The following is a 25,194-nucleotide window of genomic DNA, read 5'->3' on the forward strand; positions in this document are numbered from 1 at the left end:
TCTGTAATTTGCACAGCATTTTTGCACAAGAACCACTTTACACTTTACTAAACCTCATTATTTATTATTACTTATTACCACTGTTTTAGTTTCTCTACTTATTATTACTTACTTTATTTTATTTATGTTATTGTTATTATTAATTAGTGTAATCTATGCTGCTACTTTTTTTGACATAGGCCTATTTTTTACTTATCTTCAATTACTTTATCGTATTGTTGCTGCTATGTGGCTCTTCAGGAACCAAGCCTAAGAATGTTACTCTTGTCTATTTGTACAATAAGATGTAATAAAAGCAACTCTGATTCTGTTCTGATTCTGATTCTGAGAGGAGTCACCCCCTGCCAGGTACAGCAGACCAGCCCAACAGACCCGCCCAGCAGACCGGCCTCCAGACCGGCCTCCAGACCGGCCCGGCAGACCGGCCCAACAGACCCGCCCGGCAGACCGGCCCGGCAGACCGGCCCGGCAGACCGGCCCGACAGACCGGCCCGACAGACCGGCCCGGCAGACCCGCCCAACAGACCGGCCCAGCAGACCGGCCCAACAGACCGGCCCTCCAGACCGGCCCAGCAGACCGGCCCTGCAGATCGGCCCAAAGAATGGCCCAAAAAAACAGCCCAACCAACCCGCCCTGCAGCCCGGCCGGCAGACCGACCCTGCAGACCCGCCCTGCAGACCGACACCGGCGACGTCACCCGCCCAGGTGCAGCAGAGCGGGCCCAACCAATTCGCCCTGCAGACTGCAGACCGGCCCGTTGACGTCACCGTCTGTTCGCGGAAGCGTCTGCTCCGTGACCGCGGGTGGGGGGGAGAGGAGCAGGAGCGGAAGGCAGAGAAGAAAAGTTGAGACTCGCTTCTTAGGAAGTTAATCACTCATGTAAAAACGAGTGCCTACCAACAATCAGTAGGTGTCCTGTTGGATAAAATCAAGTTGACGTGTTTTGCGCCGTCGCTCGTTGGAAAGGAGGAACGTATAAATAAGGAGAGTGGAAGAAAAGCTGGTGAGTTGTTCGTCCCCGTTCACCACATTTTAAGACATGGTTAAAAGAACTTCAGATACTGTCTATGTGCTAGATGTGGATTTGGTAAATGCATGTTATACATTTTGAAACCTTAACTCAAGTGTACTGACCAACTTGTCAACGGTGATCACCATTGAGGGTTGGTGATGTCTTCATTATTTGTCAGTATGTGTACAGTCCTCTGATTCTGGCAGTAGGATACAATGGAGCCTATCGGGTTACTGAAATGTTAACGCATGCATGCTGCTGGAGAATAAGGGATGTTTTCGCACTACAACTGGGTTCCAATGACATTTATTCTCCCTGTCAAACAGTTTAAACAATCTATGGACCACTACTACTCGAAGGTCCACACTGTTAGGCTAAGATTTAGATTTAGTCGTTTTTAGCAACAAGTTAACTCCATTGGAAGTTGCTATAACGTTAGTTTTAATAATATACTTATGTCAGAAAAATCTAGTGTCAGAAGATTATATTATAGGTAGTAAAAGTAACGCGGATCTCTTTGTTGTTCTTTGAAGAAAATAAAGTATGGTTTTATTATTATAGTCAATAATCTATTAATAGTCTAGTAGGCCTAAAGCTTCATAGCTCTTCTACTGCTATTACAGCTCGGCTATTGGAAAAGTATAGCATATAAAAAAATAAATGAAATAAAAGGTTGAGAATAACGGGGTCAAACACTTTGACAATAAAAGTACAATTTAAGGACTTGTGGGACAAGACAGACAGACAGACAGACAGACATATTGAAACCGACTCTAATGTTTGTTCTGATTGAAAGTAATGGACAGAGAAACGTAAGCTTATCAGCCTTGGCCACTCTGCCCAGGCTGACACCTGTGTGTGTGTGTGTGTGTGTGTGTGTGTGTGTGTGTGTGTGTGTGTGTGTGTGTCTGTGTCTGTGTCTGTGTCTGTGTCTGCGTCTGCGTCTGCGTCTGCGTCTGCGTCTGCGTCTGCGTCTGTGTGTGTGTGTTAATCGTCTCCTGCTTCTGAAGGTTTTTGTAGTATGTCATAGAACAGGACATGCTAGACATACATTCTACATTATACATCCGTGTAGATTCAAACATGCACACAGGAAAGAACACAGGCAATAAAATCCATGACATAATAAATGGGTCATGAGATGAAAAAAAAAAAATCCATCACAGCATTGCTTATAACACTTTCTACCAAATCACAAATACACACTCATGCAGAATTGGATGCGTCCATTTTGAATGAAACCCCATCAATCGATGGGAAGCCCTCTGAAGGAGTGAGTGACGCCGAACGAGTGTCAGACTCTGCGTACACAGCAGTTTCACTCTGAGGTGTGGGTTGGTGCTAGTGTACCTCTTACCTGTCAATACCCAGTGATACCCCGATAAATCTACACTTTATGGTTCTCTTTTAAACTTTTGGAATCCCAGGCCGAGGTTTCTGTTGTATTATAATAAGTAAACCACATTCAAACCTTCTGTTGTCTACAGATAGCAATAAGCTAGTTGTGTTAAAACATGTCACAACACTCTGACTTCAAAGAAAAGGCCTTGTTCCACGCTCTAGGCTTTGTTCTAGGTCAGGACCCACCTGTGACCGGAGGTGTCATGCAGGGGTCAGGTAAATAGGTCATTGATTTCTCTGACTTCCTGGTTTGAAGTGTGCATTGGTATTTTTCTCACCAATAAGTTCACTTTTGAAATCCTTATCTCGATAGAGGAAGCAACCTCCAGAACCGTGAAATCAAAGGGGTTTAATGAGGCGCTGCACCACCACAGACATTGGATGGTAGTGAGACGGCGGTGGAATAGGGAACAGGGCACACAATGGGTTTCTAGACTAGTGAGAGGCGGAATGGTTAAACATAAAGCCTGCACTTCCGAGTAGAATCAAGCAGCCCTAGTTTTGGGTGCCTGTGTCAAATGGCTCCCATTTCATTCTGACGTTGTTTTGGCACAGGGTGACTTTCACCTCCACAATAAGAGCAGCTGCTATGTCACAAATTGAGAATGCATAACACAAAGTGGTTCTATCACAGAAATGTGATGTTTTTCTAATTGTTTTATTATTAATACTGAATGCACTTTTCTTAGAAGCAACTTGTAGAGCTGTACACTAATAAACGTGGCTGCAGTCTAGTTCAGCAGCATGTTTTCGTTGCGTGTTCTGCGACAAAAGATGCTAGCTGTGTCTTTTTCTGTTCCCCGCAGTGAGAGAGCGAGAGAGAAGGGTTTTTAGTAAGCTCACATGTAATCGGTGAACAGTTAAATAGCTGAACGCGCCTGCTGAATGCCTCTCTAATCTAATGTTCACTATCACTCCTAATCACATCGATTTCTGCCTCCCTCCCCAAAAAATCCAATTCCCTGCCTATTTCTAGATCAGTCTCACCACATTGGAGATGCACTGGCTAATTTGATTTGTGTGTGTGTGTGTGTGTGTGTGTGTGTGTGTGTGTGTGTGTGTGTGTGTGTGTGTGTGTGTGTGTGTGTGTGTGTGTGTGTGTGTGTGTGTGTGTGTGTGTGTGTGTGTGTGTGTGTCTGTGTGTGTATGTGTGTGTGTGTGTGTGTGTGTGTGTGTGTCTGTGTCTGTGTGTGTGTTGGAAATGATATGTTTTTCAGCACATTGTAGTAATTTATTAGCATGACAATCATTTTCAAACCCTCAGGGCCTGTAGGGCAAAGGGTACTCGTACGGACCATCACTTATCTACTTATGTACACAGATGCTATGTCTCAGGGAGGCAGGTTGAATGGAGTGCACACACATACAGAGATGCACACAGAGATGCATGCACAGAGGACGCAGCAGAGGACAGGGGAGCAGGTCTGACGCAGCACTGTGTGCGAGCGGTCTCTCTGCCTCTCTGCCTGAGCGCTGGTGGTCAGGTTGCGTTGCTCTGCCTGCGAGGGCAGGTGACAAACAAGAACTGTGCTCTGCAGGATGCAAGCCGAGACACAAATATCCTCCGTACGCAGCGCCTTCTACAATTCCTCTCATTCCTCAGTGGCTCCCTGTCGGTACTTGCACCCGCTCTTGTTTTGACTCTGTTTTTTCAGTCTTTCCTCATTTATTTTTTATAGCCTTGTTGTCTATCTCTGGCTTTGTCTTCACATTTTACTGTCTGTGTTGATGTATATAAACATGTGTGTGCTCGCTCAACCGGGCCGTCATATTAAGTGTATGGTGGGGGGTCACATGACTCCACAGCTGATCCTGGGTCAACGCATGCTGGGCAACAAATGGCTGCCAGGGCGGCAGTAAAGCGGACTGTGATTGGATGCTTGATCATCTTGATATCCTTGTGCATGTTCCATGTGTCTGCAGTGTGTTGATGTGCGCTGTGTTGGTGTTTTTAGGGCTACAGACTCACAGACACAGTGAATCAGTGTTGGCCAATGGAATATGTGGTAAGATGATGTGTACCATATAATGTGTTCCCCTGCCAAATCAAAACCACAATGACACAGTGGTAACGGAGAGGAGGCTTCTGCTTTTTAGATACCGACCTCTCAATGATAAAACACACACAATTTCATCCCACTGATCTTCTTCAGTTTACAGATGAAAAACGAATCAGTTATAAAAATCATCACATTTATTAAGCATGATTTATTTGGCTGCACTGTATGATCCCAATGGAGAATAATTGAACACTTGATTGTGGCAATCTGTTATACATAATGAATTCTGTTATACATAATGAATTGGGCAACTATACGGATTGCATGTTTTTAACTCTTGCAGAAACAACTTGAAAGTGCTCTGTGTCAACCCGTTTGGCAGAGAGGACTATAGAAAATGTTGATCCGATGCTTAAATGTGTCATGAGTTTACCTCGGGTAGGCTCCCCTGGGTTACTGGTGGGTGCTGGGGTGCTTTCACAATTGTCTCATGGCACTACTAGTTATAATAGGTAGAGTATGTTGATGACTAACCTCTCCAATGACACCAAGGTTCCTTAAGGTACACTGAACAGCATATTTAGTTGATCGGTTGAGGATTAAAGGATATATTTGTCTGAAAGAAAACATTAACAGTCAAATAATTATTTTGACTGTAAACCATTAAGTCAATTAATAATTGGATAAATAGCGAAGGATACTGATAAAACAAGTCAAATAAATTATACGTAATTATATTATCTAAAATATACATATGTATGGAGATATAATACCTCTACATGTCAATCGTGAATTAAATTGATTTAAATATCCTTAGTATAATTTATAATAAAAATAATTATTACTTTGAAGGATTGCTGTGGAAAGCAGAACTGCAGGTGTGTGCGGCGCGCTGTGCGGTGTCATTTGATGACCAATGGTTTTCTGTTCCGGGTGCTTTGGTTGGAAGTTGAATTATTCTTGGTCTGGTTTTAAACTTTAAACTCTGGTTAAGTTGTTTTGTGTTTGTAACCTGTGCTTTCCCCTCAAACATCTAATTCTAAGCCCTGCAGTAACCGTTGCATAGTTTTATATTTTTCACAATGACCTCGAATCAGACTCCATCCATACAGCCGGGGAGTCGCTCCTCTGTCTCCCCTCTGTCCAACCCTCCCTTTTCTCCCTCTGCATTTCTCACGTTACTTAACATACATAAGGGAGGAGCATCCTAACAACCCACATGTTCTCTCTCCCTCTTTCACTCTCTCCGTCTCTCTCCCTTTCTCTCTCTCTCTCTCTCTCTCTCTCTCTCTCTCTCTCTCTCTCTCTCTCTCTCTCTCTCTCTCTCTCTCTCTCTCTCTCTCTCTCTCTCTCTCTCTCTCTCTCTCTCTCTCTCTCTCTCTGTGTGTCCTCCATGGCTCACCCTGGTCTGTCCTTTCTGTGTGTGACTTAATGTTTGGACAGTGTTTTACTGTGCTGGTGCATAGAACGCCAACTGACTGAGGCTGCAAACGGGAGAAGTGAGGTGGGAGAGAGGAGAGGAAGGGAGAGAGAGGAAACAGGATGGAGAGAGGAGGTGGAGGCGGCAGCAGGGTTTGTGTATGTGTGTGTGTGTGTGTGTTTCATAAAGGATGCAGAGGGAGGTGTGTGTGTGTGTGTGTGTGTGGGGATAGCGGGGGGGGGGGGGGGGGTAGGAGGAAATCACCCAACCCGACCAGGGGGAGGGGAGAATGCACGCTCCTTTCACACAGAGAGAGGTGGTAGGAAGGAAGGCAGGAAGGAGGAAATGAGAGACAGGCGCGAGCAGAAGAGCACAATGAAGGACAATCTTTTCCCAACCGTCCAACTCTGCCATTCCCACATGCGCTGACAGAGAAGGAGAGAGGGATAGAGCGAGAGAGGGAGGGAGAGAAGGGGGATGAGAAGTGAAGTGGAGGAGCAATAGCATTACAAAAGGAAGGAGGGAAGGAGAGATGAAGAGCATGCTCGCCGGCTGAGACTTTGTGAATTAACCGAGTCTAAGGAGCAGATCAGCGGAGGCGCACGCTTCCCTGGAGTGGAGGTACGAGGAGGAAGTGGAGCCAAGAGGAGTGATCGGCTGGAGCAGAAGAACCATTGACATTACTCCTCTCCTGGAGCGTTGGCTTCTAGCCTGGATGGATTATCAACACGGTGCTCTTATGAAGGAAGCCTAACTATTTATGCTTGTGTTTGGTTTGAAACAACAGAACATGAGGATTGGACAAAAAAAAAGTGCAGTGCAGAAGAATTGTTGCGTTGTTGATCAAATGTTTGTGGCTGATTTTTACTTTTGACTTTGTGGAGATAAGCCTTGCTTAAGTTATTATCAACGATCCAACCATAGTTTTTAATATTCAATATTCAGGTTGTTTTTATGCAAGTTTTTAAACCTCTTTTAATGTTCAGTGACTAGTTGTTTTCTATTGTCTTCTGTTAGCTACAGTAACGTACCGTTGAAGCAACACAACAACTCGAGTGTGGTATGTCCCAGTCGGGGTGAGTGCATGGAGCCAGTGCTGTCATCATTGATCGGGACTGTAGGGCTGGCTGGCGCAACGCAGACCCAACTTTGATCATTTCCTGAAGCCTATTGATCGCTGTGCGTGTGTGTCTGTGTGTGTAGCATCTGTAGCTGGGTCTCTGCTGGATGGAGTAGCTCTCATATGGAGACGTGTGGCCGCCCTGCATGCCTGTTTGATTATCAGATGTCTAGCCTCTTCTCTTTTCTTTTTTTTATCCGGTGAATTCTGCTGTTGTTAGGTGAACATTTATTTACGCAGGCCTTTCTTTTGATGTCTGTTGCCATGGCAACTGTAGTCGCAAGCAGACGGAACAAGATGTAAAGTTTCTTGTTTTTCATTGTCTATTCTGCCTCCTTCTTATAAAAATCGAATAGAAAGGAGCTGGTGCTTGTTCATATAACGGGGTACGTGTCTGTGTGGCGCGCGAGCGGACAGTGGACTGTCGTGCCCTGGCTGGAACTGCTTTGGTATTCACAAGGCTGTGTGTGGAGGCTGTCTGGTTTCCGACCGCGAGTCAGGGTTGTTTAAGGACTCCCCTCCCTCCCTGCACAGTGTCGTAGTCGCACGGCAGAGTCAAACCGGGCTTTTGTCACTGCTGCCTAAATCACTGCTGCTCACATCACCCCTTTTTCAAAAGAAAAGAATGAACACATTAATTCATATAGTTTTTTAGGGAGATTTGATTGCATGAATCTGATTTAGATTGGCAGTTTTACTTGGATGGTGCCGATACTCTATACTGCTGCTTCTAATGTCTTTATGTTTGTAAAGCTCCTCTAGTTGTTTTCTATTGGTGTGGTAAACTCAGGATGTCCCTTTTAGGTATAGGAGTCCACTTTTTCTCCTCTCATCTGACCTGACCTGTTCTCCCTCTTCGTTGCTCTACATTTGTCCTTGGCCACTGCAAAGGTTGTTTCAAGTTAGGGAGTCTCAAGGTCAAACCACTCCCGTCCCCCCCTCCTCTCTTTGAGCTTAGTGTTCCTCTGCTGTGTTTTTTATAACTTCTACAGCCATACTCTGTACGGTCTGGGTGCTCCCTCCTGGGGTGCTACATGGCGGGCCAGACGGATGTCTAGCTAGTGTCTGCCCACGTTCCTCCACGGGGCTAGACGGGTGTAGGCGAGCATCATCTGTCCCCTGGCGATGCGGGGCACCCACAACAAGCTGTTGCTCTCGGTCACACTAGCATCTTGATGTGCTAGATTCAAGGATTTGGTTTGCTGTGAGCGTCAAACATTCATGGGGGTTGACCAGCGTCGTTAAAGGGGGCAGGTTTTATAACGGTTGCATTACATACCTTTTCTGCTCAGAGGGTCTTGCTGTGTGGCCCGGAGACTCAAGAGACTGTTGTTTGCCTTTTAGCTGGAGCTATGCATTGTGTGCTGGTCAGTATGTGCACTAGACTGTAGAAGATCTAAGAGATTACTCTGTGCTCAGCAGATCTGAAAGCCAAGATAAGAAAGGAAGTATGGGCGGGCGGGGTTGTAGTGGTGGTGCTTGGTGATATCTCACTGGGCTTGGTGGTATCTCACTGGGCTTGGTGGTATCTCACTGGGCTTGGTGGTACCTCATTAGGCTTGGTGATATCTCACTGGGCTTGGTGGTATTACATTGGGCCTGGTGGTATCTCATTGGGCTTGGTGGTATCTCACTGGGCTTGGTGGTATCTCATTGGGCTTGGTGGTATCTCATTAGGCTTGGTGGTATCTCATTAGGCCTGGTGGTACCTCATTAGGTATCTTATTGGGCGTGGGGATATCTCGTTGGGCTTTGTGATATAGTATTGGGCTTGATGGTATCATATTGGGCTTGGTGATATCTCATTGGGATTGATGATATCTTATTGGGCATGGTGATATGTCATTGGGCTTGGGGGTATCTCATTGGGCTTGGTGGTATCTCATTGGGCTTGGTGGTATCTCATTGGGGTTCGGGTATCTTATTGGGCTTGTTGGTTTCTCATTAGGCTTGCTGGTATCTCATTGTGCTTGGTCCTATATTTTTGGGCAATGGCAATGCACTTTTCTCAGGTATTATTGCAACCCTTTTTCTTTTTACTTTGAACAAGACTGTTTCCATGGCAGCAGCAAGACAAAGCATAAGCAGGCTTGGCAGGGGATTGTTCATCATTAATTATTAGAGTTGGGGGCGTCGGCTTCACACTGAGCTTAGATGATCCTTCAGCCGCATTCAGGGAATCTTGGGTCAGACGTTAAGAAACTGACCAATCAGGGCTCATTGCCATCATATCAAAGCCCGGCGGTGGTCCCCGTCATCGCCAGCCAATGACCTATATTCTCTAGTGTTACATCACCACCGTGCTACCGCAGTACGGCGCGGCGCTGTACCAGACCTAGGCAACATCTCAGACTCGCTAATGCAACTTCAACCGAACTCTCAATGGTGCTCTTAACACACTTACACCAAGGTGGCCAGTTTATGTTTTACAGAACTTCAAACCAGGTGCAGCCTCCCTCCTGTTAGCCATATCAGGAATCTCAGTGAGGTGACAGGCTCCTAGTCTTAATCCAAACCCAGTGCTTTTTCTGTTGATTTCTACTGGTGTCTGGAAACAAAGAAAAAAAACAATAGTTGGGCCCAATCCATACCTGGCGTTGTGGAGCAGGAGGGGTGAGTACAGTAGACGCGCCCAGTAGAGAGAGAGGGTCAGCGCAGGGGGGCAGCCTGGAGAACGGGCAGGCCAACGTGGGAGGGGGCGCCGGGGAGCGGGAGATCATCTGGAAGAGGAGGGAGGAGGTGGTGGTCAGGGAGAGGGCGGAGGCGCTGGAGAGACAGCAGCTGGCCGACTACATCGTGTGGAGGAAGAGAGACGGCTTCCAGGAGAGGAGCAGAGCAGCCGCAGGAGGAGAAGGAGCTGGAGCCAGGGAGAGAGGTGCGAGGGACGCGGAGAAAGTAGGGAAGGAGGCGGTGCCGGAAATCATCTGGAGAAAGAGGGAGGAGGAAGGCCAGGCAGAGAGGAAGGGAGCCCAAGCCAGTCAGAGAGCACACGAAACCGTGTGGAGGAAGAGGGAGAGAGAGTGAGAGAGAAAAAATAGGAGTTGGATGAAAAAACTGTTTTTAAAGGAAGTGAACTAGACTGGGCATACGTCCGTAGGTCTCCTCCTCCTACGTCAGTCTATTTTTACTCCCGGCCTGCAGGTGCACAGTGAAATATTTACCAGGGCGGGGGCATGTGAGCGAGTGTGTTGTAAATGTGTGTGTCTGTATGTGAGTGTACGTGTGTCCCCACCTGATATGCTCTTAGGCAGCTAATTGGATTTTATGGGCCCATGCCAGGCCGCAAAGTACTGCCACAGGGAGCTGCTGCACACATACTGTACATGTGTCCACATATAATGCAAACACTGACAAGCACACATTGAAACTGACTGGCAAGGGGGGAAATAGGATTACTCCTGCATGTACATATGCACACAATATCTCTTAATACAGCAAAACACACGCTGTGTATCCGATGCCCTACCGTGAGACGTCACTCATGCTGATTCTCCATGGTGCTTGCTACGGCTGGATCTCTCACAGGGAGCTGTCTGGCTCGGGCCTGAGACACCCACAGGTTTACTTTTTACATTATAGCAAAAAACAATGATAAGCGCTGAACTTCCCGTACCCTTTCCCCGGAGAACACAAACCCTGATGCAGTTTGAAGACCTAAAGACAACATGATCTGCGCTGGTCCCGCCAACGCTCACTTTCTTCATCAGACTTCAGGCGCACACTGGAAAACACTGCAGCAACCCTGGACCTCACTAGGCTCTTCTGTATCCGCAGATAAAGGTTTTGTTTTGAAAGGCTTTTGTGTTGGCCGCAGTGGGAGCTGAGACACGAGGACAGATGGACACAGCTCATACACTGAGCAAGATAACCAGATGGCTGGGTGTGAAGGAGTGCTTTAAACACCACCAGACATAAACAAAAAAAAACTGCAATTCTAGCGCCTGTGAAGATTCACAGAAAATCGTGCAATGGAGCTCGTCCCAAAAACCAAGTACACCTTTTTTCGGAGTGAATCTCTGAGCTCCACTGATGAGACAAACTCCAATCCCTCCTCTCTCCCACCCTCCACTCCGGCCACCCCCTTTAGCCCTTCACCGGGCCTGCCCTCGTCCTTCTCCTCCTCCTCTCTCACCCCCATCCTGCCTCCGTCGTCCCCCCGCCCGGCCGAGAACAGCCCCACCACGCTGTGCTCCTTCTTCCCCAGGATGGGCTCCCTCCGCCTGGGGGTCTCTGCCACCCTGCTCCCTGGCCGCTGGGCATCCAGCAGGCCCCAGTCGGCGTCCGGCCGGCAGCCGGCCGTGCGGTTGTCCGGGGACGAGCGGAGCAGCACGGGCTCCTCCCCGCCGCCCGCTCTCCGGCTGTGTCACCCCCTCCTAACGGCCCCCTCTCCCCCACCTCGCCCCCCCCTGCAGGACATGAACCGGCTCGGCGGGGCGTCCAGGCGGGCGCGGGTGGAAGGCGGGCAGCTGGGCGGAGACGAGTGGACCCGCCACGGCTCGTTCGTCAACAAGCCCACCCGGGGCTGGCTGCACTCGGACAACGTGGTCAGCACGGCGGGGGTCTCCTACAGCGTCAGGGTAAACACCTCTCCTGAGATGAGCAGTGCTGAAGCCATTATTAGTAGGACTTGTGCTGCTCTATGCGGCTAATGCTCTCCTATGTTACTACTAGTAGGGCCTTTGCTGCTCTATGCGGCTAATGCTCTCCTATGTTACTAGTAGGGCCTTTGCTGCTCTATGCGGCTAATGCTCCTATGTTACTAGTAGGGCCTTTGCTGCTCTATGCGGCTAATGCTTTCCTATGTTACTAGTAGGACTGGGCCTGCTCTATGCGGCTAATGCTCTCCTTTGTTACTAGAAGGACTGGTGCCGCTCTATAAGGTTAATGCTCTCCTATGTTACTAGTAGCACTGGTGCTGCTCTATAAGGCTAATGCGCTACTATGTTACTAGTAAGCCGGGTGTTGCTCTATGCGGCTAATGCGCTCCTATGATACTGGTAGCTTTTGGGTGTAGTTTCCTTTAATAAATTGGCGTCCGTGTCTGCTGTATTATTTTCTCCCTGAGTATTTTAAATATATTAAGTCAAAGTAAGTGCTGCTCAGTTGTTTTCCAAGTATGTGATGTAGGAAGTTTGGGCCGTGAATGCATCTGTTTCCTGTTTCCTCTCCAGTACATGGGCTGCGTGGAGGTCCTGCAGTCCATGAGAGCCCTAGACTTCAACACCAGAACTCAGGTCACCAGGTAGGAAGGCGATCCATCGTGTCCTTCAAGCTCTTTGTGCCCTTGTTGTCTACCCCATGCGTCATGTCTCGTGCCTCGTGCTTGTAAGAGAATATGGTGGTTAAAATTGGACACTGTGGATGCGGCTAAAGAACATTGTTTTTCTACCTCCCTCATCTCTTCATTCTACTCATGCTCTCGGTTTCAGTTCTTGCCTGTGGTTCAATTCTCATGATTTGTATTAGCTGCCATTGTCTGCCGTATGCGGCCTGCTCCTACGCTTTGCTTGGCTCTGGTGTCTTTATTTTTTTACATGTTTCAAGTGAGATGTTTGTCGCTGTGGCATTAAAAGTAACAACAACAAAAAACACACAGTTGCCGGGGAATTTAAACCCTATTGCTCAACGCCAGACCTCATTCAGGCTGCACACAGCTGCAGATTCCAGGAAGTTGTGACTCTGCGAGCACTGGAAAGGCTACCGGTAAACCAAAGCTTGTTGTGGTGCGTGTTTCAGAGAGGCCATCTCGGTGGTTTGTGAGGCGGTACCCGGAGCTAAAGGAGCCCAGCGCAGGAGAAAGGTATACTGGGCACACAAACACACGCATGCACAAACACATGCACACGCATGCACACACATGAACACACACTACCCCTACTGGTCATTATTTATTTATACGTTTTAAGTGGGCTGCACTGGGAAGGGTACTCCACATAAGAGCTGGATATAGCTTGAGTGTCCACTCTGTGGTCACTCAGACTCACTCTTTTGTCTTACAGACACACATGTGCGCGCACATACACACACACACACACACACACACACAAGTTTAGGATGATTATACAGTCCTGGTGGTAAATGATCTACTAGCAGGTAATTACTAATCACTCTCTTTCCCTCCCTCTCTCATTCATTACCTCCCTCTCTCTCTTTCCCTCCCGCTCTCATTCTTTCCCTCCCTCTCTCTCTTTCCCTCACTCTCTCGCGCTTCCCCTCTCGTGTCACCAGGGAGCCTAGAGAAGTCTGCTAGATGTTGATTTATAGAGACAGTGTCAGACTACCGTAGCCTGACCGAAACCCAGATTGGCTCCATCAGTGTTGGGATACAGCTGTCTGTGTGTGTGTGTCCGTGTGTCCGTGTGTGTGTGTGTGTGTGTGTGTGTGTGTGTGTGTGTGTGTGTGTGTAAAAGCACCAGCCTGCCCCTATGCAAGGCTTGAACATAGTCTTCCTGTAAGCCTAAAGATCTCAAGCCAAAAACAGGCTATAAAACAGGTGGCGACTGTAACCACCATGCTGGGTTGGACCAAGGAATGTCTTCTAATTGAACAGCAAACACAATCCCCAGTTCTAGGACTGGACCAGAATAGATCTGACTGTTTGATACAGTGCTGAGAGCATGTGGCAACAGCCTTAAAACAAAAATAAATTGAAATATAGCATACAAGCTACAGCTAAAATGTAGCCACAAGATCATGAATAGGGCCGTCAACAAGATGTCTGGCCGAACAGCCCTGGCACAGCCAGGGACCCCTCTGGGCCAAGTGTTTGTCAATTGTCAGCCTGCTCTCTCTTTGGCCACAGTTGGTCTGGTCAGACAGGGTCGCTTTCTCTTTGCAGCTGTTATACACACACACACACACACACACACACACACACACATACACATACACATACACATACACATACACACACACACACACACACACACACACACACACACACACACACACACACACACACACACAGGGAACATTAAAATAAAATGTGCATTCTATTTATTACAATAATATCCCTTTTTATAAATTCTGTAACCCTAAGGAATTGCATCCTTGTCTGCCTGTCCCCCAGCCATCTTCCCGCTGTCTGACGTCCATCCTGGGGAAGAGCAATCTGCAGTTTGCCGGCATGACAATCAGCCTGACGGTGTCCACCAGCAGCCTGAACCTGCTGGCGGCCGACTGCAAACAGGTGGGCCTGCAGGGGCGGACCACCGTCCCGCTGGTGTTAACTCGCTGAGCATGGAGTATCTGCCTTCGTAGGCGTGTGTCTTTCTACTCCACGATGTGGGTGTTGGTCAGAGGGCTTTTCTATTCAAACAAGCCAAGACTCAATCCTGCAGCCTCAATCCTAAACTTCATTTTAGACGCCTGATGTTGGTAAAATATCTGTCTTATCATCCTGTATCAGCCGATATTGATCAAAAGGCCATTCTGAACTCAAGCTGATCTGCTACTTGTTGTGTTGTAACACACATGGTTGTATATTATTAATAACATATTCATATGCTGGATCATTAGCAGATCAACAATAACATTCCACTTGTTTCACACATCAGTGCCATTTGATTGATGATCGAAAGTATGTCTGTGTTCATCCACAGAAAAACCACAACAACTGTTTATTGTACAATTTTGTATATTTCCCTTGGCTGGTGAACAAATAGCACTTCAACATCCTCACAGTTATCATGATGCCTTGGGGCGGGATGTGCTGCTCCTAGACTCCTCTAATGAGCTAATGGCTACTGTATGATGCCCATTTCTGTGGTGAGATATTAAGTGTGCTGTGCACATGCATTAACAGACACATAACACATAAAGACATGGAGGGCTGCATACACCCAGTCACGAACCAATCCTTGGTGAAGACCTCACAATGCAGTGGAGCATTAGCACGTGTTGTTATCGACCATGGTGGGTTCCTACTGCAGAGTGCTGCTGTGGCTGTCCGTCAGATCCCCTCTTTATTTTGTTTTGCATGTCCCTTTCTCCTACCCATGCCTTAAACTCGCCAGATCATCAATTCACCCATGTGTTCGTTCTCTCTCTCTCTCTCTCTCTCTCTCTCTCTCTCTCTCTCTCTCTCTCTCTCTCTCTCTCTCTCTCTCTCTCTCTCGCCAACAGATAATCGCCAATCATCATATGCAGTCCATCTCGTTCGCCTCTGGAGGAGACCCAGTGAGTCGCTCCAACCTCTCCCCTCCACTCTCCTCCCTCACTTAGGCCCTCTCACATCCTCTGCCTACATCTTCATCCTTCCTGTCGGCCGGCAACCAACAGTCCCAAAGCCCTCAGCCTTTTCTTTTCCGTCATTCTTTATATTTACACAAAAAAATAACGTCCTTGCTTAAAGTTGCAATGTGTAAGGTTGGGCCACTCCCAATAAGTATACCGTTAGTGTTCAGGATGAAAATAAACTCAATAATAGTGTTGTGTCCACCTTGACTTGCTTTGTAACCACCCGGCTCTGGGTGGCCAGAATCTCTCATTTGTAGACTTACTATCGATAATAGGATGTTATTTTACTGATAAAAATGTTTAAGTCACTTTAGATCAGTATAGACTGCAGATGTGTGCAGGTAATTCAAGCTACGAGCTAGAAGAAATGTTACGTATTGAAATGTTACGTATACAACTTCAACTGGTCTTGCCCTTTTGGTCTTTTTACCCCTTGGTTCTTCCTTAACCTTTTCCCCCTTTTAAATATTATTTACCTCACCGCCCCAGTGACATTTCCCCATCATGGTTCTTCTTTGCCCTTCCTCATGGTCTTCCCTTGTTTCTTCCCCCTCAGGATACGGCAGAGTATGTAGCGTACGTGGCCAAAGACCCCGTCAACCAGAGAGGTGGGTGGAGCCCTTGCTTAACAAAGCACCGACTTTTTATTGTATCCTCACCATATCAGCAAGCTTTCCAACGTATGGATCGCTACTTGAACAGTCCGCTAATCAATCCATCCGCTCATTGCGTCCGTATCGAGCAAGACTCGTCTGCTGTGCTGTTGATACAGCAGCTGCTATCTCTCAATCTCTCTCTCTATCTCTATCTGTCTTTGTGGTGCATTTCCTGAATGCAGCGTGTCACATCCTGGAGTGCTCCGAGGGCCTTGCACAGGAAGTGATCAGCACCATTGGCCAGGCGTTTGAGCTGCGCTTCAAACAGTACCTAAAGAACCCCCCCAAGCTGGTCACACCCCACGACAGGTCAGTCAGAGTGCCTTCACACTCCTCTTGGATCCAGCTGTCCTGTTATGGCAGAGCAGAACCTCCGGGGCCAGACACTAACCACTGACAGGGGCCCGCAGCGGGTGCAAAGGGTGCACTGTAGATAAAGAAATCCAAAGATGAGGTTAATGGATCACTCATTTGTTTAAAAAAATGGTATTGTGGAAGTTTTTTACTTCCTAGTCGATTGTATGAAATGATTATTATGATAAGCTTTGAAAACAACCAGTCCTTTGATAGATGAACCTGGTATACCCCTTCTAACGTGGTATTTCTCAACATTCCTCGCTTACTGAAGTCTTTGTGATCTCCAGAATGGCTCCGTTCGACGGCTCTGCGTGGGAGGAGGAGGAGGACGAGGCCGCTGCCCCCCCCGAGGTCCCGTACTACAACAACTTCCCCGGGAAGCAGCCTCCGCCTGGGGGGCTGGTCGACATGAGGGCCCGGCCCGGGGCCACGCTGGTACATACACACACAGACACAGACACACAGAGACACAGACACACACACACACAGACACACAGACACAGAGACACAGACACACAGACACAGACACACACAGACACAGAGACACAGACACAGACACACACAGACACACAGACACACAGAGACACAGACACACAGAGACACAGACACACAGACACACAGAGACACAGACACACAGACACACAGACACACAGACACACAGAGACACAGAGACACAGACACACAGACACACAGACACACAGAGACACAGACACACAGACACACAGACACACAGAGACACAGACACACACAGAGACACAGACACACACAGACACAGACACAAAGAGATACAGACACAGAGACACAGACACACAGAGACACAGAGACACAGAGACACAGACACACACAGACACACAGAGACACAGACACACAGAGACACAGACACACAGAGACACAGACACACACAGAGACACAGACACACACAGACACAGACACACAGAGACACAGACACACAGAGACACAGACACAAAGAGACACAGACACACAGAGACACATAGACACACAGAGACACAGACACACAGAGACACAGACACAAAGAGACACAGACACACAGACACACAGACACAAAGAGACACACAGACACACAGACACAGACACACAGAGACACAGACACACAGAGACACAGACACACAGACACACAGAGACACAGAGACACAGACACACAGAGACACAGAGACAAAGAGACACACAGAGACACAGACACACAGAGACACAGACACACAGAGACACAGACACACAGACACAAAGAGACACAGACACACAGAGACACAGACACAAAGAGACACAGACACACAGAGACACAGACACACAGAGACACAGAGACAGACACAGACACACAGACACAAAGAGACACAGACACACAGAGACACAGACACACAGACACAAAGAGACACAGACACACAGAGACACAGACACAAAGAGACACAGACACACAGACACACAGAGACACAGACACACAGAGACACAGACACACAGAGACACAGACACAGACAAACAGACACACAGAGATACACACAGAGACACACAAAGACAGAGAGAAACACACACACACACACACACGCACACACACACACACACACACACACACACACACACACACACACACACACACACACACACACACACACACTCTTCCTAAAACCAAACTGTTAAATCACACAAAAAGCATTACTTATTTATACATCTGTACCAGTAGTTCTGTATATATCTTTTATGATTTTATTGTTTATTGCAGCCCTATGTCCAGCAGGGGCAGAACGACATCCACAAACAGCCCCTTCCTCCTCTGCCAGGTATAGTAGCACTGTCTGTCAATGAAAACTTTCTGGTTAATATTATACTAAATGTATATGTCTCTTACTCTTTTCCCTTGATTGGATTATATCACGACTTACACACCCTCCTCTCAGGGTTAAACAAACAATCGAAATAAAGTGTAGCATGTTTTCTTTCATCTTCTGAATGTCAGCAAATCTCTTAACTTCTCACTATTCGTGGAATCAAATGGATGCAGCCGCGAAAGGCTTGTGGTGAGCGCTGGCTCTCTGAGCACGTCATTTGCTGTAGACCGCGGCTCTGAGAGAATGCCCGCCCACACATGCAAGATGATGTTTCCTTTGTTGAAAGAAAACCCAAGACCTGAAATAAGAAGCTCTGTTTTGCAATACTTTTTAAAATCTTGGTGACTTGGTGACAAATAATTGGTAATGACAAAATGTGTGTAGTCAGGTTGATTCATTTCTCTAGTTCTAAAATTCTTCTTTCTTTTTGTAAGTAGGGGCCAAAGAAGGTGGGCGGGAGCTCTTTGACGACCCATCGTACGTCAATGTGGATAAACCCCGCCCTCTAGCATCTGCGGCCAATGGAAACGCTCATAGAGATGCATTTGACATGAGTAAGAGTACTACTTCCAATAAATGTTTAAATGTTTATAAATGCCCCAACACAACACGTAACCCTCAGTGACCCGTCTCTCTCAGAGCCCTTCGACGATGCCCTCGGGGTCTCTGGGGGTCTTGGCCCGGTGTCGGCGGCGCCCCCACTGGTGGAGCAGCTGCAGTGCGAGACCTGGTTCCACGGCAGCCTGAGCCGCAGGCCGGCGGAGAGGCTACTGACGCGGGACGGGGACTTCCTGGTCCGGGAGTCCGGGACCACGCCCGGGCAGTACGTCCTGACGGGCCAGCAGGGAGGGCAGCCCAAGCACCTGCTGCTGGTGGACCCTGAGGGGGTGGTGAGTCCAGGCGAGGGGGGAGCATTGTTGTTGGAGGATTAGTATAACGCATTTATTTGCTGTCGTATCTTACTACTATATAATAGCAGGCCTGTCGGACAAGATACTCGGGCATGTTGGCCAGTGCGCATGTGCCAAGCAGCCTGCAGCACACACACACACACACAAATACACCCACGCAGGCACACGCGCTGACGTTTGAACAAAGGCAGCATAGGACACCGCATACACACACACACCACACAAACATGCACACACGCAAGCACACACATGCACGAGCAGTCACACACTGCACACACGTTGTAAGACAACGGCAAGATCGATCCCGCATCCTGCAATGTCTTTTAACGGCCCCGCCCTCGACAAACTCTCCCAGGTAAGGCGTTCTGTCTATAGACTGTAGAAATTGTGATAAAGAATTTGAGATAATTTCTCACGTCGACAACGCAACGGCAGGTCGTTCATTTTATTATATAGAAACCGTTAGTTTCAAACATTCAGGCGACCAGCATATCAACACACAAGGCTACACTTTGTTGCTAAAATGAGTAAATTACCCTCCTCCTTGAGCCTGCCAAAATGTCTTTACAGTTGTTGCTCAAACTTAATATTACTTTTCTCCTTGAGCCTCCCGAAATGTTTTGCGAAATTGATATCCCCCCTCCCCACTGCCGACTGTTGTTTTATTTTTCTAATTTTTTGTGTGTATGCTATGTGTGACCGTAGGGTACTGCTGCCTGTCTTGGCCAGGTCACTTGAAGAGATGTTTAATCTCAATGACGTATTCTTCTGGTAAAAAAAATAAATAAACTTAAACCCTCATGTCAGGTAGCCAATGTACAATGCACAATCTTGCCCTCACACCCCCCCTTCTCCCACTCCCCCTCCCCCACACACGCCTGTGCTTTATTTCACTACAGTTAGGTAGGTTGCTGCCTTAGCTGTTGTTACACTTAGTTTATTTCACTATGGTGCTGCTGTCAGAGCTGCACATGTATAGAATTTTTTTTTTTATTATTAATACTGATAACAGTCAGCTGAACATTATAGGTTCCCGTCCTTCCACTCCCTGTTTTCTCAGTTAAACACAGAAATTAACTACATTTGTCCAAGTATTTGTTATATGTGAAATGAAGCACAAAGTACACTCTTTCTCCGGTAACGCAGTCGTTCGCGACGCCTTTCTTCTGCATCGTTTCTTCTATTTGTTACTAACTCATAGTCCAATCTTTCATCGTCGATGCTTCATATTTTATCGATGCAACAGAATATATGATGCATCATTTTCGCAACATTTAAGATGATCGCGATGTGTTCTGCCCATTCTGCCTCCATTTTGTCTATGGTTAAATCAAAACGAATTACAGTGACAGCGGCCACACTTATCCAGCCTCTTGCGGACTTAGACCCTACCTACGTCATATCCCACCCCTTGCAAGCCGACCCCCCTAAACCCCCCGTTGATTCTGCTGATGTCTAAAGGACATCGATGCCCGCATATAAAGCATCAAGTGTGAATCACCCTGAGGGTCGAATCTCCTCATATACAAATGCAGCAAAAATTTGGGTAAACGGCTTATAAGTAGAAAATTATTATGCTTGCCTCATAACGGAAGGAGAAAATGATTATGCTTGCTTCATTACCTAATAGGTGAACCAAAATGTTAGACGTTGTAACATTATAGGCAAAATATTATTATATTGTGCGCAGAAATTTGTTACATTATCGACTGGGGTTTCCACATTATAGCTATTGGTTCAATTAGAACTAAAGGTTGAGCGCAGGCAGCGCGCGGGCGGAAAGTCTACTTTTAATAATTTCTAGTCATTTGAGTGTGTTTATTTGTGAGTTTAGTTTATTTTGTAAGAATTCTTCTGTGATATTTGCTCTCATATTTAATTTGTGTTGCATCGTATGTTTTCTGTATTCATTGATGGCTGCTCTCCCTCCACCTTTTTCCTCCTCTTGTTGAAGCGTCCCTGCCCTGTGTTTTTATCGTGCCTGTCAGAGCACACAAATAAGGTGTTTCATTCTTTGCAATCAGAGGAGCTCACCGCCCTAATGTGTTTGTGTCTTCTCAGGTGCGTACAAAGGACCACCGATTTGAGAGTGTGAGTCACCTCATCAGCTACCACATGGACAACAGGCTGCCCATCGTGTCCGCGGGCAGCGAGGTGTGTCTGCAGCAGCCGGTGGAGCGCAGGACCTGATCGCACACACACACACACACACACACGCACACATATATACATACACACAGAACCATACACACACCTGGATGTGGAGATATGTACAACCCTGCATTTACAAACCGAACCCTACCGCACATAAACACTCCCAAAATGATACACTCCTGAGGAAACTCCCTAGGCAAACGTATAACAAAAGTGTGGTCGGTCCATATACAAAAGCAACACTACACAACCACACGTGCAGACTTTTGAACTTACAATAGACAAAGCAATCGCAAAAGAAAAACCAAGAAAAAATGACCTCTGCCAAATTCCGTTGCTTACTGCTGTCGCAGGCAACATGCTGCTGTCTTTGGACAGCAAGACTGTGAACTCTGCCATGTCTCTCCCTCCTACCCCCTCTCTGAAATTCCTCATCTAGCAAGTCAAAGTGCTGCTGCAATGTCTTACAGCCTACTGGGAACCTGGTACCAACCCCCCCCCCCCCCCCCACCTGCTAAATCCAGCTTGGTATCTAAGTATTGGTCACTATTCAAAATGGCAGCCACTCATTTGTGAATACTCAAAATGATAAAAAAAGATAACTTAATTGTTGAAATACAGAAGAGTCCTATAAGGGGCGAGGAGAGGGGAGTCGTTTGGGGGGCTGAGCATGCCCTAGATGCTTAGGTTGGGTCCATTGGATCGGTTGTACCTCGTCTTCTAGAACGCAATGGGGCTAACAAGATGAACCCTGCTCAGTGAGGATGTATTGCAAAGTTTGTTTCCGCTCAAATCAGGACTACTATGCAGTCTCCGACACTGTCACAACCCTTTTAATGACTTTTGAACTGTTGAACCCCCAATCCCCTCCGAATGACGTTTGGCGCTGGGCAGCCTGGGCAGCCTGTATGCAAAAAGGGGGGATTGATATGCCAATGCACCCTTTCTCAGTAACCATCGTGTTCTACACACAAGTTGTATTTTGCTATTCCTATGCCAATATCAATTTGTCAGCCCCAGACTTGCTTTTGATATCACAGATCTCATGTTAAGCACCGTCCATACTGCTGTCTGCCCTCCTCCCAGCCCCTGATGCACACACATGTGTTCACCTTCTCTGCACTCCAACGTTCTAACCAACACCAAAGAATGGGTTGAGTTTGGTTGCCCAAGGTGGAGAAAATCCATGGAGCTTTTCATTAACCGCTAAAGCCAACCGCATGTTTATCTGTTTGCTGTGCGTACGTAAGAGCGGTGCTCAGCAAACAAATCCACTCTGTTGTACAGGGAACGCGCTCGGACACTGTCTGAGTTCAGCGCCATCGAAAGGAGAGCCCATCGCAAATTACTTATGATGTCATCTAAAGACGTAATTTATTCATTGTAAGAGATTGTGAGCAAGTTCATGCTGACATTTGGCTTGTCAATGTTTTCATCTGGTTTTTTTTAAAAGTTTGCATAGACAATCTGTGACACTGTCTCTTTGTGCTTTGGAAGAACAATTTAATGGTTGGCTCTCCCGATGCGCGTGGTCCCTTGAGCAGTCTGAGCAATGAATTTTCCTCTGCAAATGTGACGCTTCTGTTTGGTTGTATGTTTGCATTTAGCTGTTTTTGGACCTTTTCATACAGGGAGGAGGGTTTATCGAGGCTTGTTTTTTTAAAGAAAACATTTTTGCTGCATTGCTGTTATTAATCAAATGTTTTAGCCTTACTTTTGCTTGGAGAAGTCAGAGTACTGTTCTTAGTCTCTATCTCTCTCTCTCTCTCTTCCTCTCTCTCTCTCTCTCTCTCTCTCTCTCTCTCTCTCTCTCTCTCTCTCTCTCTCTCTCTCTCTCTCTCTCTCTCTCTCTCTCTCTCTCTCTCTCTCTCTGTCTCTGTCTGTCCGAGTGTTTTCTATCTATTACTCTGTGCCTTGTTTGTTTAATGTGGTCATGTTGCTTCAATGCAGTCACCTGATGTGCTTAGTTCAACAGTAGTCGTCAACAGGAGAACTTTAACACACACCTCAAGAAAAAAAAGGACACTCCCAGATCAAACACACATCGCCAGAGTCTGTGATGGCAATCTCTCTCTCCTCCTTATGCACCTGCTAAGGTTAATAGCTTGTTGTCATGGTAACCTGATGTCACTTTGTTTGCGGGGGGTTCTTCCCTGGCCATATCTTAATATTGACGATCTCCCTCTGGGATGGGTGGTTATTAAAGACACGTGTGTTTTGTATACACTTCTGAAGCCAGACATCGAGAGATTCCAGGTATCGCTCTTATTAGTCCAGTAAACTCAGTTTAAATATACCAGATTAATGGCAAACTATTGTTAGGATTTGTAGTCCTCCACCGTGACTGTTGACCGTTAGAGGTGACTCTTTTGTGTTTTACCAAAGGGACAGCCAGGTCTGTCACGACTCCATCTAGTTCAGGGGGTCATGTAGGTCACAAAAAAAGGGTTTGTGTGTTAATGTCGGTGTTTGTGGACGGACCCTTGTCTGTAATCAGTGAATCAATCTCGTGTTCTCATTACTCATCACAGTTGCCTTTTGTTGCATGATCATACTTTTTACATTTCTAGTTGTCGTTGGTGGTGTTACTGTGTATGATGTTGATGTACCTTATTGTATTAATTTGTTTATGGAAGCCAAAGGTTACTTTTAATTATAGCCTGCACAAACGTTGATTTTTACTTTCTTGCTTTTTTTTTTAAACATGTCTGTTTACACCTGTATCTGTAAAGAAAAAAAAACTTGCATATATAAATACATATATGATTAATCTGCCTTGGTGGTTTCATTTTAATTGTAGTGGTATCACTTTAATCATGTTTTCTGCTGATATATACGTATTGATCCCTGACTAATTGGCTAATAACATACAAACAACTCTAGAATTAAAACAGAACAAACCTTGCTTCTAGAATATGAAGCGTGGGCAGGTTGTGGACTTACTTCAGCTCTGCTGGAACCCTCCCTTTGTGTAGCAGTGGAGCTTGTGTACTGGGGACTGATTCATGGAGGATTATAGTTGAACCCAGCCACAGAACACAGGAGATACGTTGAGCGGAGGTAAACAAGGCCCTTATTAGTCTGTTTGTGGTGTTTCTGAAGAAGAGTGGAGAAATCTCTCTCTTTCCCTCTCTCTCCCCCTCTCGCTCTCTGTGTATTGGATGTGATAGAAAGCTGTGTGTCAACAGAGCAAGTCAGCAGTTCCACTGGTCCGGTCACCCTGTCTTCCACGCTCTCCTTCTGCTCTGCCAGTGCTGCTGTTCATCCTCATCCTGATCGGTCTCTGCCTGAAGCATGCATCCCGAGCGTCCTCTCCCCCAGGCCATGCCCTCCTCCCTGGGGCAGAACCTTCGTGACATGGCCATGGGCCTGGGCCGAGGCAAGAACCTCCTGGGTGGGAACATCGCCTATGGGTTCATCCGGTCCATGAAGGAGTGCCTGTACTTCCTTCTCTGCTGCTGGTGCATCAAAGAGATCCTGGACTGAGTGACCACAGAAGATAGGAGATGATATTGTTCAACAATTTATTCTCAAACTTTTTGATTTTGTTACTCTGTAGCCTCCCTGAGCATACCCTTCTCTACTCTGGATTGTTTATTTTACTTTTTATCGGACAGGAAGGATAGAGTAAGCAAAACTGAATGTAATGGTGAGTGTATGACATCCTGATTTAATACCAAACTCAATACAGTTGATCAACATTATCACATTGTTCTAAGGTTATGGCTCTGATATATTGCTGATCTTGTATTTTTTAGATGCTGTAGTAAAAGCTCCGCGGGACAACTGGTTGCATGTTCATAACCCAACGTAACTCATGAGGCCAGCGGAGATATGTCACTTCATTGTGAAGCTGGCTCTAAAACCACAATGATGAAGACATAAATACACTAAAGGCTGAACCAATATGAACTAATTTGAAGAACTGTGATTAAATAATGTTTTCCTTGATACAATTATTGTGTTACTTATAATTGTGTATGTTCTATTCTAACCGTCTTACCTTAAGACAGTGTTTAATTTCTACTTCCGATTGCAATTTTATTTTGTATTTACAGAATTGTTATATTTATTAATTTTAGACAT

The 25,194-nt window shown here is 46.6% G+C and overlaps 2 protein-coding genes across 8 annotated transcripts; both read left to right on the forward strand.

Moving 5' to 3' along the window:
- The first annotated feature begins 785 nt into the window (after positions 1 to 785).
- On the forward strand, positions 786 to 23,883 carry shc1 (SHC (Src homology 2 domain containing) transforming protein 1). Of its 6 annotated transcripts, none has more exons than XM_060053726.1 (14): positions 786 to 1,004; positions 4,370 to 4,420; positions 11,367 to 11,531; positions 12,126 to 12,196; positions 12,691 to 12,754; positions 14,024 to 14,143; positions 15,079 to 15,132; positions 15,749 to 15,800; positions 16,031 to 16,157; positions 16,493 to 16,640; positions 17,938 to 17,995; positions 18,478 to 18,597; positions 18,683 to 18,933; positions 21,016 to 23,883. In XM_060053726.1, exons 2-14 carry the CDS (start codon positions 4,409 to 4,411, stop codon positions 21,142 to 21,144), a joined length of 1,371 nt encoding a protein of 456 aa, XP_059909709.1. In that variant the 5' UTR covers positions 786 to 1,004; positions 4,370 to 4,408; the 3' UTR covers positions 21,145 to 23,883. The 6 variants fall into 6 exon arrangements, with proteins under 6 accessions (XP_059909709.1, XP_059909710.1, XP_059909712.1 ...); XM_060053727.1 differs by having other exon boundaries at positions 17,950 to 17,995; XM_060053729.1 differs by having other exon boundaries at positions 17,950 to 17,995; positions 18,481 to 18,597.
- Positions 23,884 to 23,993: 110 nt separating this feature from the next.
- Positions 23,994 to 25,064, forward strand: lenep (lens epithelial protein). Of its 2 annotated transcripts, none has more exons than XM_060053731.1 (3): positions 23,994 to 24,168; positions 24,297 to 24,757; positions 24,867 to 25,064. In XM_060053731.1, the coding sequence occupies exon 2, from the start codon at positions 24,403 to 24,405 to the stop codon at positions 24,592 to 24,594; it is 192 nt and encodes a 63-aa protein (XP_059909714.1). In that variant the 5' UTR covers positions 23,994 to 24,168; positions 24,297 to 24,402; the 3' UTR covers positions 24,595 to 24,757; positions 24,867 to 25,064. The 2 variants fall into 2 exon arrangements, with proteins under 2 accessions (XP_059909714.1, XP_059909715.1); XM_060053732.1 differs by having other exon boundaries at positions 24,361 to 24,757.
- The last annotated feature ends 130 nt before the right edge of the window (positions 25,065 to 25,194 follow it).

This window comes from Gadus macrocephalus, chromosome 6, assembly GCF_031168955.1.
Source record: "Gadus macrocephalus chromosome 6, ASM3116895v1".
Taxonomy (NCBI): domain Eukaryota; kingdom Metazoa; phylum Chordata; class Actinopteri; order Gadiformes; family Gadidae; genus Gadus; species Gadus macrocephalus.